Source organism: Podarcis gaigeae (genome assembly GCF_964106915.1).
Source record: "Podarcis gaigeae genome assembly, chromosome: 4".
NCBI classification, from domain to species: Eukaryota; Metazoa; Chordata; class Lepidosauria; order Squamata; family Lacertidae; genus Podarcis; species Podarcis gaigeae.
This window is the reverse complement of record NC_139677.1, coordinates 83,049,640-83,065,422: the sequence shown is the minus strand read 5'-3', so window position 1 is coordinate 83,065,422 and position 15,783 is coordinate 83,049,640. Positions and strand designations below refer to the sequence as shown.

Below are 15,783 nucleotides of genomic sequence, written 5' to 3'. Positions count from 1 at the left end.
ACACAATGGAATACTGTGTACAGTTCCGGTTGCCTAAAATAAAAAGGGGCTGGGGAACTTTCGGAAAAATGCAGCCAAATGTTGAAGGATTTTGAGCAAGTTCCCTCTACAGAAATGCACTGTGGCTATGTTCCACTTCCACTTTTGAAGGTAGTACAGTGGTACCTTGGGTTACATACGTTTCAGGTTACAGATTCCACTAACCCAGAAATATTACTTCGGGTTAAGAACTTTGCTTCAGGATGAGAGCAGAAATCGTGCAGCGGCGGGGCAGCAGCAGCGGGAGGCCCCATTACCTAAAGTGGTGCTTCAGGTTAAGAACGGACCTCCAGAACTAATTAAGTACTTAACCTGAGGTACCACTATATGCTTCTGTGTACCACTTGCGAAGGTTCGCAAGTGGAGAGAGTGCTGTTGCACTCAGATTTTACTTGGGGGCTTCCCAGAGCCATCTGGCTGGCCATCATGAGAACAGAATGCTCTACTAGATGGGCCTTTGGTCAGATCCAACAGGGCTCTTCTTGCACTCTTATGCTAGCAGAGAGGAGCAAAACAGTCCAGACAGGTGAGTTCAAAGTAAACCATTAACTATGGCTCACCATAACCCACAAATTGAGCCAATGAATATCTGTAACAGTAGCCCCCCCCCCAAATTTCTATGCTGCTAGTACTCAAAAAAGGCACAGTAATCAAGTGTTATGAAGTGCAGCAAACAAACAAATGAAAGTAAGGAGACTGCCCCACCCTGCCCCACCATTCAATGAATTATCTCAAGCGTGTGTTTTTTTAAATTAAGCAACAACTGATTGTGATGCAACCTGAATTGTACACAGGATACAGCTAAAGTATACAAAGTTTGCTGACAGTTTTTCTTGCTCATAAATATAAACATATTTCATACACCAGGTTCCTTCCAACTCCTTGGTTTCTAGAGGCAAAGGTTGACATGTTACATCAGGATTACCATTGTAATAAGAGGTTCCCCCCCCCCAATAACACATTTCACAAGAAGGTAAATGTAGGATTGAGAAAGCAAAACAAATGTACTAACAAAGTTGATAAAATGACAGAGGGCACTGGGTTCTTTATTTGATGTGAAATCCTGTTTTAGATTAAAAGGATGAGTTATGGGAAGAAATCCAATGGCCTTAATCATACAGCATTTGATTTACTAGTATTTTGAAAGGCAAGACACCAAGCCAGCTGCTTTAAACATGAAGTTAAATGGTACAATAAGGTGTTCATTATTCTTCATGAACAGCACGATTCAAATTGAAAAGAAAGTACTGCTAAAGAGCAATAGATGTAGTGTGCCATTGTAAACAATTATTTCTAAGCCTAGATGGCTTCATTCAGTCCAAATAAAATGAAGGAGTATAAAACGGCATTCATTTAAGTTGTACATTTGGAAAGAAGTTAAGACTTGTGTATTATGGCTGTCATCAACTTTATTCAAAATCTTTTTGATAGACCTAGTAATTAAAGGAAGGATTATGTTTACTCAATATCATTAATCACTGAACATTCAGAACTGTAGCTATCACATGGGGAAATAATTTCTTGCAGCATTCCATAACCATAACATATGCCAATAAAAGGGGGAAATATAATATAATTACCCCATATAAAACAAAGTCTTGGTTTTTTGTTTGTTTGATTGTTGAGCATTTTGAGATTTTGTTTTAACAACCAAAACACTGGAATACATTAGCCAAAGAAATGACTCATTTAAATCATTTCTAGCATTAACTGCATGCCAGACAACAATACTTACAGACCTACAGCTTAGTCCTAAATAGGTGTAATCATTTATTTCTCATATTCTGCATGTCTATGCTTTCTCCAAGTTGCTCAGGGCAGTGTACATGGGATTACCCATTTTATGTTCCCAACAACCCTGTGGCATAACGCAGAGTAAGAAACAGTGATTGGCTTAAGACCACCCAAGGAGTTCTATGGCCAAGGGGTGTTTTGAATCAAGTCTTCCCAATCCAAGACCAACACTATTATCTGCCTCACATGCTGGCTCTCCTAGGTGATGCGTACTTCAGATTGCAGTCCTGAACAGTTATTTGAAGAAAGAGACAAACATGGATTTAAAACTTTCAGTTTGTGTGTGTGTGCGGATGTGTGCATGTGGATATGTGTGTATGTGGTGGTAGTTCTGCCCACGACTGGCATGCACCCCCCTATGAGGTTTGACCAAGATGAAATGTAGTCCTTGGGCCAAAAATCATTCAATCATTCAATCAAGCAAGCAAGCAATCCTCACCCTTGAGCTAAACAAGACATACTCCCCCTCAAGAATACCACTGTATTGTACTTGATTAGGATTTTAATATGTACTAACCTTGAATTAATTTGGATGAGGAAATATGATACTGGGAAGATACTAGGTAAGTGATAGGCATTATCAGGTTTTTGAACACTGAATTGAGTGTATAATTACCAGTCCCTTTTTATATATGATATGCAGAATAATGTTCTCCATGCTTATATATCTTGAACGCATTAAAAAATGCATACATAAATAAAATGTGTTTTGTAAGCCCTCAAGTGATTGGGAAACAAAAGGGATTGGAGAGAAGAGGCCATATTGAGTCTTCCTACTGACAACTCAGATTCACTGGTTTATATTTGATCTTGCCAGCTTCCTAGTTGCAGTCCTGTCTAATAAAAAGAAATGAACCAAATTCCATATGGTTGACTGCCAGTATGATCCAGAGCAATGAAAGCTGGAAGACGACAAAGGAAAAATCTGGTTGGCAATTTTGGGTTAAAAGCACTGAGTCAAATTACAAATATATGTAGCAATACATTTCCATTTCGTAATGTATTAGTATTGTTTTAGTGGGCAAGGCTGGATGTGATGTTTTGTTTTTTATCATGATTTCAGTTATAGGGGTTTGTGGGGGTTTTCTGTACAAATGACGGCCCTTGACATATTTCAGAATTTGATATCCAGCGTTCCAAACATGCAGTGACGTATTCGTCATGTCTGTATAAATGATATGACTACAAAAACATATAGTCAGCACAAATGCCACATCAGAGACAAAACATCATTTTAAATGACATATATCTAATCATAAAATGAAAACTATTGCTGTTCTCTGACGGCAAAGCTAAGAGGCAGCTCATCTTTCCCAAAGAAAACTTGACAAAGCTATGCAAAAAAGGTGGCAAATTGATGCAGGAGCTCCCCCTGGTGTTTACAAACAGAAAAGTTACTATTAATAGGCCTGGACGCAAAATCCTGATGTACATGTGGAAGGGCCTCAGGCTGCGGGATACACCTGTCCCCCCCCCAATTCATCTGTGCCCCCTGCACCCCTGAAAACTGACTCCAAGGAATCAAGATGCCTTCCACCTTAGTTTTAGGGGAGCTGACGATGGTCGGAGGTGGGCTGGTAGACTTGCCCAGGGCAAGTTATTAACCTGAGGTATTATTTCTGGGTTAGCAGAGTCTGTAACCTGAAGCATATGTAACCCGAGGTACCACTGTATGTTCACGGACTGTAATGTGTCTGTTATGCTGTAAGATGATAAACTAACCACAATATTATTTTATTACAACAGCTTAAGGTATCACAATGCCTCTCTTTAGAGATCAACTGAGGAAATGAATTAACTAGGAATAATTATTGACATGTACATGGTACATATGTGTTTTGCTGGCTTCAGTGTGATTTTTTAAAAATGTATGTTCAGTATTTATAATGAATATTATCTGGGAAGACACTGGCACATTTTACTTTGGGAGGATTCAGTTATATCAATTAAAAAATCCAACAGGTAGCAGAGGGGTTTAAATGCTCCCCCCCCCCCCGCCCAGAACACACACATGTTTTGGAGAAAGGTGACCAATACAAATAGATTCTTAGCCATACCCTCCTGCACAGAAAAGAAAACTACAACCTGGTAGTTATCTCAGCTCTTATATGGAAAATATATACATTGAAAAGTTGTGGCTGGCTCCAATGCAAGTGCAAACAAAAACACACATTTCAAAACAATACAAAAAGGTAAAGAAACAGTGATTTGCTACAGGAGTATGTATGATAACTATAGCAGAACTTTTAACAACTAAAATCTAAGTATTAGAATGCAAATAAAGTGCTAGATACACCAGTTGCAGCAGAAGGCCATAACACTGACCTCTCAGCGCGCAGGACTCCACTGTGGTAGGGATGATCCCAAGGCATCAATTTCTGAAAATTAAAGCATTCACGTTTTCAAACGCATAACACAAATCAAATGAAACAAGTCAGATCCAACAGCTTTCTTTCCACAGCAGCATTTCTGTAATGACTGTTTTCACAGAGCTTTAGGTGCGATCTTACCTGCCCTGTACACAACCTGACTATTCGGCTTATGCACGGTGCATAGTTGACAAGTTCTGGCCATGTTGTTTCTCGAACATATATATCACTTCATTGCCAGTGTTAAGGTTTTACATAAAAGTGTATCAACAATAACACAACTAGAAAACAAACAAAAATAAAGTCCAAAGCAAGAATTAAGCAAATAATCCACCTAAGCACGCTGCTAACATCCTAATATTTTAGCAAGCCAAACGCCCTTTGAAAAATTATGGTTTCCACCTGCTATCAAAAGATGAAGAAGGATGTTAGCAGGTGAGGATACAAAGTTCCTTAACTGGGTGCTACTGCTGAAAAGGCCCTACATCTTATAGCCACCCCTGTAACAAATGAAAAATATGTGACCAAACACCAAACTGATAACTGGGAGCACATGATACCTGTGTTTCAGTGATGGCAAGGGCTATCAATGACATCAAAGGCAAAATTCAAGATGCTTTTTTTAAACCATCATCTCTTTTGTACAGTAACTTAAGCCAAACATCTCCTTCCACATGCATCCGCTCTAAAAGGGGCATGTTCAATTAAGTATCTCCAGTTTTCTTGGAGCGGGGAGAAATACAAAGAAATGATGATCAGGAAAGAATTTACCTACCACTTCTGTGTATTTTACAAAGGAAAGCACAGATTTAACATATCTACATCATTTACAGATGATATGACCGCATCGAAGTACAAAGCAGCAAGTGAAAAGTGGCGCTAAGTGAACTTGCCTTGAGCATTCAGGACAGGCAGCTAGAAGATTTAAATATAATCAAATAATGTGATCTAAGACTTAAAAGGCTTCAAGATGTCCACTTGTATTTTTCCAACCAAATTTCATTGAGGAGCATTTGAGGTCCCAAATTATACATTGTGAGGCAGAACTATTAGAATAATCATGCAGCAACCCAGTTATTGGAAAGACCGTGGTTTCTGAACAAAAATACTGGAGCTTGCCAACACACAGGCTAGACACATGTAGTTTTTCAAATCTGGCCTCTGCCTTTTCAAGCTTGCAAAAACTAATTGAACAAAATGTTTGACATACTCAAGAGAAGACATTACATTTTCCATCTTAAGTTTTGGCTACCACATAAATCACTGTGTTTAAACCAATATCTTCTTTTAAGTGGTTAGTTTCCCTTAGAGAAAAGAGCCTTGAAACCCAACACCGTTATAATACAAAGCCAAGAGAAAGAGAAAGCTTAGATTACATCAACATAACTCTGAAATTATAGAAAGTATTTTCTCAAACTAGCATTCAGCTCATTCAAGTTGAGAAAAAGTAAATGCAAAATATAACTTACTGATTTTATAGGATTTAGTTTCATTTTCATGCCTTTCATCATTTCAAAATCCTTTACAGTACTGAAAAACAATTTCACAATAATATTTTGTTAAAGTGCTTTTCAAAAGACTTTGTAGTATTATACAATTACTAGACAATCATTTCTCCATTTTGCAAATAAATGTATCTTTCACACAAGCAAACGAACAAAATGTGCCACAAAGAGTTGTGATTCTTCTCTGCTTTTTTAGAATAGGTTTTTCAGTAAGGGATAATACTTTCCAATATAAAGAAAATATTTGGCTGGTTTCCCTCTTTACATAACTGGAAAACAGAACATTGGTACGTTTACCATGAAAGGGCCTTTTGGCTGGCAGTGAGACATCCACTGTTCAGAATATTTTTACAATTACAGTATGACCTTAATCTGTAGTTGATTAGATATAATCCTTTACAATAATCTTGCAGAAATAAAATGGGGGGATTAATTATGAAATCTAAGTGTATTTTTTATTGATTCTGCTAGTAATATTACAATATTTTTACCTTGCAGCAAGGCAAATTTGTTCTCCTTTTAAATCTTATTAAAAAATAAACTCACCGACTGAATAACTTATCTGAAAGCTTCTCAAGAAATTGCATTACTTTCTCTAAAAAACAGAATGGAAGAAATATTGGTACAGTAGGCAGAAAGAACACTTAAGAAATAATTTATATACAGCTGTAAACTTTCATCTAAAGTAATCTTCTAAACGATTCATAATTCAGAAGTGAATTAAGTCATAGTTTTTTATTAAAAAGGCAGAATGTAGTGGTTATCTGTTTTATTTACTAAAGAAGCCATTAAGCAAAATTAAACCTGAAATTTCTGACTCTGGATACATTAGTGTAGGTTCATTTTCAGCCGTACAAGAACTACAGCAGGTCACAGCTGAATCAGCAGAGCTGACTAGTGCAAGGTTTCTGGTTTCCTAATTTAAAGCTGTCTGATAACAATTCAGTTGTAATGCAGAAGTTTTGAGTATTCAACTTTACTATGGCTAAGGAACCTGTGGACCAACAGGTATTGTTTGACTCCAACTCCCATTAGTCACAGCAAGGATGGCCTGGGATGGTCAGAGATGGCAAGAATTGTAGTCTCACAACATCTGAAGAGCCACAGGTTCCCCATGCAAAGCTCACTGGAACTTTGAAACAATGTGAATATATTGAATAAGGAAGTTCTCCATAAGCAGCAAATAATAAATACTCATGGACAGTCAACATAACTAAAATAACAAGCAGCAACATTTCTTTAACACAACAATTTCACTGAGACATCATTCTATGTAGTGTATTTCGTATGAGGATGTAATATATTTAAAACATTCTGACACTGCATAAATTAGTGTTTGACTGCAATTTCATGTTCCTTGGGAGAGAGTGTGCCCGGACCATAGGATTCTCTGACGCCCCCTTTCAGAGGATGGAGAGAAACAAAGGTCCACCTTTAGAGAGGGAGATCCAACCCCGTATGCCTCCCCCATGAGGCTGTGAAAAGGTCCACATAGTGTCCCTCAGGTGTTGGGAGAGGGCAAATATGGGCCTTGCAGGGTGCTGTCAGGGGCATGTCAGGAAAGGCTGTAGATCCACAGGCTCCAAAGGCATCCCACTTTCCTGAAACAGAGCTAGTGTTATTTCCCTCCCATTCGAATCAATATGAAAGAAACTGTTGCCAGGGGAAGGGGAAATTGAACACGAAGGAAAATGCTCCCCTCCCACTTTTCTCTCCTCCCATGTACTACTAATCTCTTGTAACAATTTGCACAGCCTGCATTTATCCTGGCATAATTCACAATTAGCATTACCTGGAGTTTTGGCCATTGTCCCCTGAAGAGCCCGATGAGCAAATGTATCATATCCTACCAACTGGGCCAGAAGGTTTCTGCTGGTAAGAAGTTCCTCTAAACAGTGTAATTGCTGAGCATTTGGGTACAGGAAAACCTTGTAGGCAACTTCACGTACCTAAGGTTAATTCAAAAGAAAAGCAATATATGGACAACTACAATAGCAAAACGCAGAATTTGATGAAAAGACATTTATATTACAGTGGTACCTCGGGTTAAGTACTTAATTCGTTCCAGAGGTCCGTTCTTAACCTGAAACTGTTCTTAACCTGAAGCACCACTTTAGCTAATGGGGCCTCCCGCTGCCGCTGCACCGCCAGAACACAATTTCTGTTCTCATCCTGAAGCAAAGTTCTTAACCCGAGGTACTATTTCTGGGTTAGCGGAGTCTGTAACCTGAAGCGTCTGTAACCTGAGGTACCACTGTATACAGTATCAGCCTGTTGCAAATGAAGGGAAGAGACAGGAATATTCACTTCTTCCCTAACTGGTCCATTTCTGAATCCCTTTCCCCGGTCATTAGATGGAGCATTAAAAAAGATAGCATTTGCAAATTTAGTCATCGCACCTATGGCTTAGGTGTGGGGTATATAGTTAAAAGACCTCCATGCAGACAAATGGATATAGTTGAAGGTTTTCTTCCATCTCATGTACTTAAAGAACCTAGCTGAAAGTTGGAAGATCCCAGACAGACAAAAAGAAGTCTTCTTTTCATAGCACATACTATGGAATTGTACTGATGGTCCTCAACTTGGATTGTTGGGTTTTCCCAGTGTGAAAAGAACTTTTCAGCTCCCTGCCTTGTTTGCTTGGCAAGGCTCATTCAGCACATTGGCTCCAGAAGGCTAGGGATGCTGGCACAAGACCTCATAGGAACAAGGATGACTCCAAGAGATCTCATGACAGCATCCTAGAACCGATGTTCCAAGAGGGCCTTGCTTGCATTTAACTTGTGGATTTCAACCAAATGGCCTTCAACCACATAGGGTTGAACTAAAATGAGTTAAACGCTTGTAAGATGTGATCGTACTGTATATGGTGCTGTAACATACTTCATGTATACATACCAGATCATCAGGACTATCAGCACTGAGACCACTGATTTGGGCATAATTGCCTTCAACTGCAAAATGATGCCGAATGTGTTCTGGTAAAATGTGCTTGTCAACCTTGTTTGGAAGATGAGATCCTATGAGAAATTCATTACACAAATCCAATATTTTGACATTGAGATTTACTGCTCTCCTTCGCTGCAAATGAGAAATAAACAGAGTAATAAATATTTCTTTAAAATATAGTTTCTGTTCACATCTTTAAAAGCTTTAGTTGAGATTCCTGCACTGCATTGGTTCAGCAATCTGTGGGAATATTCCCATGCACACATATTCCTTATGAAATTAAGATGTTTTAAAAACTAAGACCATAGTATCTTAGCTGTAGAAATTAATACCATGACATTAAGGTTAAGGATCGTTGTATTCCGTAAATCTTGATTATGGTGGTTAATCAGCATATTATGCTTGGGATAAGGGCTTAGTTTCTAGAAGGCTCAGCCAATAGCCTTTCTTATAATGGAAATAACTTACCTTTTCTTCATCCAAATGAATACCACTGATCTCAAAATCAAACATGAAAAGTTCTGCTACTCGCCTGAAATAATAAAATCACATTAACTCCAGGACATGTACTGTTATAGACTCATCCCTTTTACAGATATATATTACATTTTGCAGATTATTATGTTGCAGACCAAGTTCTAATTTGTCAATGTAGGGAACTATCAATATAATTTATTCATTATTTAATATAATTTCTATCCCACTTTTCACCACAGGACCCCAGAGCGTGTTACAATTATTAAAATAGGTAAAAACGATTCAAAAGCAATACAAATTCAATTTTTAAAAAAATTCTCCATCACTATTTCTGTACAGGCAAATTGCCCTGAAATATCCAAATGACCTGGAGGCAGAGGAAGATTTTCAGCTGGCACTGAAAAATGGACAGTATCAGTCCCAGCCATGCCTTAGGGAAGGATATTCCACAAACTGAGTGTGGCATACAGGAAATATTGAAAATCAATAACAATGACAAACCAGCTGACTTCACAGTCAAGTCAGCAGAATCATGAACTATGCAATTTACTCACTAATTGCCTGGTGCTGATGAAAACAAATAATAACATGGATCCAAGCTCACAGCAATGGAACATCTTTTTTTAAAAAATGAAAATAGCTTTCCATATGGCATATGTACAAAACAATCCTAACCATGTGCTCTCAGAAGTAAGTCCTGTTGAATTCAATGGTGCTTACTCCCAGGTAAGCAGGGTTAGGATTGCAGTCTCATGGAACTAAGTGTCGTAGGGTATTGCTACATTGATTAAATAAACTAGATACAGACAACCTTCATGTTCACAGGGAAGACAAATATTTGCATTGTTTAATTCCTTCTAACAATCAATATTATCATGTTTTGCTTGCAAACTTTTTTGTGGCACACTGACCCTAAGTCTGATATAGCTCTGAGGCCTTAGACAAAAAAAGTCAAAAGTAATTTAAGATGACCATGATAATTGGGGTGTTAGGGTTACCAACCCTGACCAAACCATGGAGTTTTAAAATTTCCAGAGGAAAGCACAGAATTTTACAAAAGTCCCTTCAGTTTCAGAGTAGCGAGTAGATTCTGGATTGAGGAATGTAGATGGAAGCATGGTAAGTCTATCAAAGGACAAGTCTGGATATACTGGATCTATATTTCAAAGCATGAAATGGCACTTGTAACCATAGGTTACCTAGACCACTAACAAAATGTTTTCCATAGTTAAAGACTGGAATTAGACTCACGAATATGGTATACTATGAAAATAATTTCTCAGTGTTTTGAACTTCCTATATGTAATAAGGTATGTTGAACATTAAATAGCCAACATTCTGAGTATCATGAAGAAATATCTACTGAAACAAAATTAAAAATGCGTACCTTGTTTCTGGATCAAGGGACGCCATTACACCTTTATCAGCCAACAACTTTCTTAGACTTTGGCACAAATCTACATCTGTATTTAATCTAGAAATACAGAAGATTAAAGGATCAGTTGCTACTAATACAATTATTTCACAGTACAGTAACAAAAACATTTTTAGGTTTACTATTTCTGCAGAATTTTTCTGTCGTGTCTTTTAAACTGTCAGGTTGTTTTCAGACACCACAGAATGTTAACATCACCATAAGCAGTGAAGTGTAGATGAGAGCAACAGATCAGTCAACAGGTACTTATTCACAACACAACAATGAAAGTAAGTAGCGTATTAAGATTGCTGCAGCCATAAAAAGAACTAACAGGCAGCAAAAGACCCCAACCCCAACCCGTGCAACAGGGGCCTTGCTGGGTGTAAAGGTTTTGCTCTCCAACAGTCATTTTTGGGGAGGCAGCCTTTCCCCTGCACCATGCAAGGCTATTTTAGCAAGAGACATTATAATCCATGCAAGGCTATTTTAGCAAGAGACATTATAATAAGTGGCTCCTCCCAATAAACACTTCCCATCTTAGAATTGTGGCATGTAGAGCTGGAAGGGACCCTGAGAATCATCTAGTCCAACCCGCTGCAATGCAGCTCTCCCATATGGGGATCAAACCTGCAACCTTAGCATTATCAGCACCACACTCTAAGCAACTGAGCCATCCAGATGTTAGGCCTGCACTTCTCATTCAAAACAACTCCTCAGTACCACTTCTTTTCTTTTTTTAATTTCATGAAAAGCAATCATGCTTAAATCAATAAGCATTTTGGAGCTAATTAAATAATTGGGTTTTTTAAAAAAAAAAATGGAACTCTTGGATTTCATTTTTCTTAAATGACCACTCATGTAATATGGACCATTGCTTTCCCCACCAATAGGATGATGTCCTTCCACTGGTATGGAGAGAACATAGAAAAATATAACACATTGTAAAAGCACAATATCTCAATTATAATTAGTAATGCTATTAGCTGTCAATCTGGAAACAGCCCTAGTGGTTAGGAAACATGTATTTAGAATTAGAGTATCAGGGCTGTAATTACTATAAACTAAAAAATATTTTTACCTGATTTCTTAATTGGAAGAGAGATTCTCCTTGTTTCCATAAAAACTTTAGAACACATAGGAAAACAAAACACCTTGCTGTCTACTGTTCATAGCAGCATTCAATAAACAGATAAACTGTAACATAATGAATAAAACATACTTTTCTACCATAGTGCCAATGCTTCTGCAGGCTTCCTCAGCAGCCTCTCTGAAAGCAAAATCTGGATGGGCAATTTTCACAAAGTCAGCCTAAAGCAGTAGGGGGAAAAAACCATAATAGTGATAGGGAAAAGTTTATTTTGATATTTAAAGAAAAGTTAAAAATTCAAACTTAAATTGCCATGTGAATCTTTTTTATAGGAGCATCTTGTGTTTCATAGCAGTACAATCTATTGATACTATTAAACATGGCATTTTCCTCACACAGCCTCAGGAAAAAGCACATTTAAATTATTTTCATACACAGATGAACATGAGAGGAGGAAAGTCTTTGTACCACCCTGCTTGAGGATCAGCCACATGTCTATTCTACTGTCTGTATACGTAATGGGATGCCATAATTAGCAGTGGGTTACCAAAACATGCAAAACAAATACATGCACAATCTAACACAACGGCATAATCCCCAGTAAATAAATTACTGCCTAAAAGCAATGTATTAACAAGCCCAATGCTCACTATATTGGGCACTACATTTTAAAGAAGAAATCAAGGAGTTAGAGCAACAGGCTTGTCTGTTTTAGCAGGAAATCTCATTTAGTTTCATTGTTAATTATAACATTGATATAGTTCCCATTGCATTTGACAAAATTTACGAAACTGGAATCTAGAAATGTGATAATTAACAAATGGCAATTTCAAAGTTTCAAAAGTATCTTACCAGATCTGCTACTCTACACAAAGCATCTGAGAGCTGATCAAAGATCATGACTATCTCCTTCCCAGGCGGTGAAGTACATGCTTTTTGTACTAGCCGTTCTGTTTCTTGCAGTGATTTTTCTTGAGCTTCTTGAAATCCTTCTGGACAACTCAACTCTGGTACACCAAACAGACCCTAAAACACAAAGAACGGGTCCCATATAAATAATAAATACACTACAACTTTTCCTGTTTCACAGCAATGCTATAAATTATAAACCCGCTTTTTACATTTAAGCTGTATTTGTAAAAAGACATGAAGTGTGAAAATGTTTCAGCACACTTGATTTAATCACCAATTCCACAACACGGCAATTATGTTTTTATTTGGGTGCCTGAAGTAGATTCCTAAATTAATATTACAGCGTCTTGTGTTTATAGTACAAGTGGGAATCACTGGTATGATTTTCAACAAAATGTTGTTGCTTGGGATGCTGTTACTCAGTTCAGCTGGTGAGCTATGCCGTCTTTTAGGGTGCTCCATTCACCCCATCCCATAGGCAGTCAGCATCCTGTATCCCCTGAGCTTATTCAGTTATAGTGATGTTTTGGGGCTCCCCCCCATAGGTTTATATATGCATGTGTCTGCAACATATGCATTCATGTGTCATATATATGTGCAAGTGTCTATGATGTGCATTATACATACAGAGTGGTACCTCGGATCTCGAACGTAATCTGTTCTGGAAGACCATTCGTCTTCCGAAACGTTTGAAAACCAAGGCACATCTTCCCATTGGTTGTAACAGCTTCTTGCACTCAGTCACGTCACACGTTCAAATTCCCCAAAAAACGTTTGAAAATGGAAGCATTTACTTCTGGGTTTTCAGTGTTTGAGAACCAAAAGGTACAACAACAGAGGCATTCAGGAACCGAGGTACCACTGTACACACATTTACATCTGCACGCATACACAAAACCTCAGTATTTACCCAAGCCTGCAGATTTTTCTCTCTGGAGTGTGGGGAAATTCAGTGAAGACCCCAGACACTGTGAACCAGTGTGGTGTAGTAGTTAAGGTGTTTTGGCTGCATAAGGAACTACACTGAGAACTGAAAAACAGAGTACTGTATAGGATAACTTGGAAACTGAGATGTAGTATATACATTAGTGATCTCTTACACCAGGTTACCATAACTTGCTAAACACTTTCCCAAAGGAACAAAACTCTTGAATGGTCACTAATTTCCAAATGCCACTGTTAAGCCTAAGGTTGTCGCCTTTTATGGATTGTTCCTGTGTTTTACAGACAACTCTCGCTGGCTTTTCAGGTCAACCATAGGGCTGTGCTATGTGGCATGTTGATGATCCAGGATTAGTTCAGAGTTAAAATTCAGCTCACCCCAAACCAACAGTGGGTACATGGAATTTACTGAACCCTTATGCCAGTGTTGCAACTTTCAGAACAAGGAGTGTGCAGGTATGCTTTAACAGAGCACAACAAGCAAAGAGCTTGGAAAGTTTATCCTAGCATAGAGAGACAGTGGTGAAAAAAGTTCCTGCTGGATTTCTAGCTGTCTGAGCTACTATGCCATGAAGCTCTATGGGGTGGAGGTGTTCCTAACCCCATAATTCACATCAAGGACTATTCTGTGGGGAAATTCAGTGAAGACCACAGACTCCTGTGGGAAAATTCAGTGGAGTGTGGTGTAGTAGTTAAGGTGTTTTATTCAAACCTGAGGCACTTTGGGTCAGATCTCCACTCCGCCACAAAACTTAGGCCAGCTGCTTAACCCACCTCACAGGGCTGTTTTATTTATTTAGGAGCGGTAGTGGATATAAACCACTTTTAAAAAACCTTTAAGCAGCACACAATAATGCAAAACAATTATGCACAGGTATGAAACAACACACAGACAAACCGCTGTGGTGAGGATAAAGGGATGGGTGGTTGCAGCTATCTATTCCTTTTGGAAGCAGGCAGAAATAAAAATAAAATTCTGGCCGTGCACAGTCTTCGCATCGCTTGCTCCGGAGTCTTGGCACCGAAAAGAGGTTCTGGGGCTTTCTCTCTCCGACCCGTCAGGGGGTCGCCCCAGCCTCCCCGGCCAAGGCAGCCTCTCACCGTTTTCTTCCCCAGCTCCCGCCGGTGCTGCTGCTGAGCGTTAAAGGCAGCGCCCACCGGGGACCAGCTGGTGCTGACCCATCTCTGGGGAGCGGAGCCGCCGGCCCGGCCGGGCGGGCCCCACCTCAGGCCGGTCGCGGCAGACCGCGCCACACGACCGCAGCCGGCCAGCATGGCGGCACCGGCCGGCCTCCCCGCCTGTCTGCTCGGCCTGTACTCTTTTTCTTGAAGGGGAAAAGCTCCTTTCGCTACACGCCGACCAGGCCGCTAGAGTGCCTCGGCCTCGCTTGTTCCTGGTTCCGGCGGCGACCTCTTACGCGGCCGGGCCGTGAGGAGGAGCTTCGTCGCCTCCCCTCTCGCGTCCTGGAGGCAGACATTCGCCCCGGTGTGGCGGCAAGAGGGATTTCCGAGCCAGGTGGCGCTTCGGCTTTCCGTGCTTATGTTTTCAATTATTATCCTTATCCTCCGAGGCGGCGGCGGGCAGCCGAAGGAGATGATGGTAAAGATGATGATGCGCCGGCTCTACTTAGTTTTTGAACGCTGTTTTAATAGGGAAAGCGAATGAACTAGTAAATAATGCAAGCAAGCAAGAATCCTTACAAAAAGGGGGTTGCAACTTTTCACGCTGCTCTAGTGTTGTAAGGCATTTTGTTTGCTGCCTTTTTTTCTTCCTTTTTTTCACCCGAAAGAATATTTAAAAACGACGCCCATCCTTGCACCTTGCATGGACGACATTATTTACAGCTCTACCACTTTTAGGTGTAAATACTACACCCGAGCCACAGGTTGCTGTGCAGATTTCATCTGAAGTGGGAATCTTTCTGAGACGAATGGGCAGCCCAGGCCCCATATATAAATATAAAATGGCCTCCCCCTCGCCACCAAGGAAAAGGCCTGAGTGAAGATCATTCTACATCATGCACAAGGGGGTGGGGGAAGAATAAAGACCCACATCTGGATCTGCTGCCCCTGCAGATCCTGCTGCCTGAAGCGGTTGCTTCACCTTGTCTCATGTGTGGACCGGACCTGCTGTTGGGTTTTACACCCCGGAAATGTGAATTCGGTGGAGTGGTATAGTGGTTAGAGCGTGGGATTCAGAGGGAGAGCAGCCAGCTTCAAGTTCAGTCATGAAACTTGCTGGCTGCCTCTGGGCCAGTTACACTCTCTGGCATGCTTCCTCTCAGGAGCACT

The 15,783-nt window shown here is 39.8% G+C and overlaps 1 protein-coding gene across 3 annotated transcripts in view; it reads right to left on the bottom strand.

The window, feature by feature from the left end:
• The window catches only part of MIPEP (mitochondrial intermediate peptidase), a 53,839-nt gene extending 38,767 nt beyond the window's left edge, over positions 1 to 15,072 (bottom strand). Inside the window, exons 1-10 of one of the 3 annotated variants that reach the window (XR_014563588.1) lie at positions 14,593 to 15,072; positions 12,490 to 12,663; positions 11,770 to 11,858; positions 10,521 to 10,607; positions 9,125 to 9,188; positions 8,606 to 8,788; positions 7,500 to 7,656; positions 6,254 to 6,302; positions 5,672 to 5,732; positions 4,159 to 4,211 (exon numbers count right to left, since the gene is read on the bottom strand). Coding sequence is in view for 2 of the 3 variants with exons in the window: in XM_083736646.1 (XP_083592772.1) it covers positions 4,159 to 4,211; positions 5,672 to 5,732; positions 6,254 to 6,302; positions 7,500 to 7,656; positions 8,606 to 8,788; positions 9,125 to 9,188; positions 10,521 to 10,607; positions 11,770 to 11,858; positions 12,490 to 12,663; positions 14,593 to 14,766 (1,091 nt within the window). In the remaining variant the exon portion in view is untranslated. Of the gene's footprint in view, positions 1 to 4,158; positions 4,212 to 5,671; positions 5,733 to 6,253; positions 6,303 to 7,499; positions 7,657 to 8,605; positions 8,789 to 9,124; positions 9,189 to 10,520; positions 10,608 to 11,769; positions 11,859 to 12,489; positions 12,664 to 14,389; positions 14,509 to 14,592 lie in introns of those variants that run through there. The other 2 variants (XM_083736646.1, XM_083736647.1) reach the window with 2 other exon arrangements.
• Between the last annotated feature and the right edge of the window lie 711 nt (positions 15,073 to 15,783).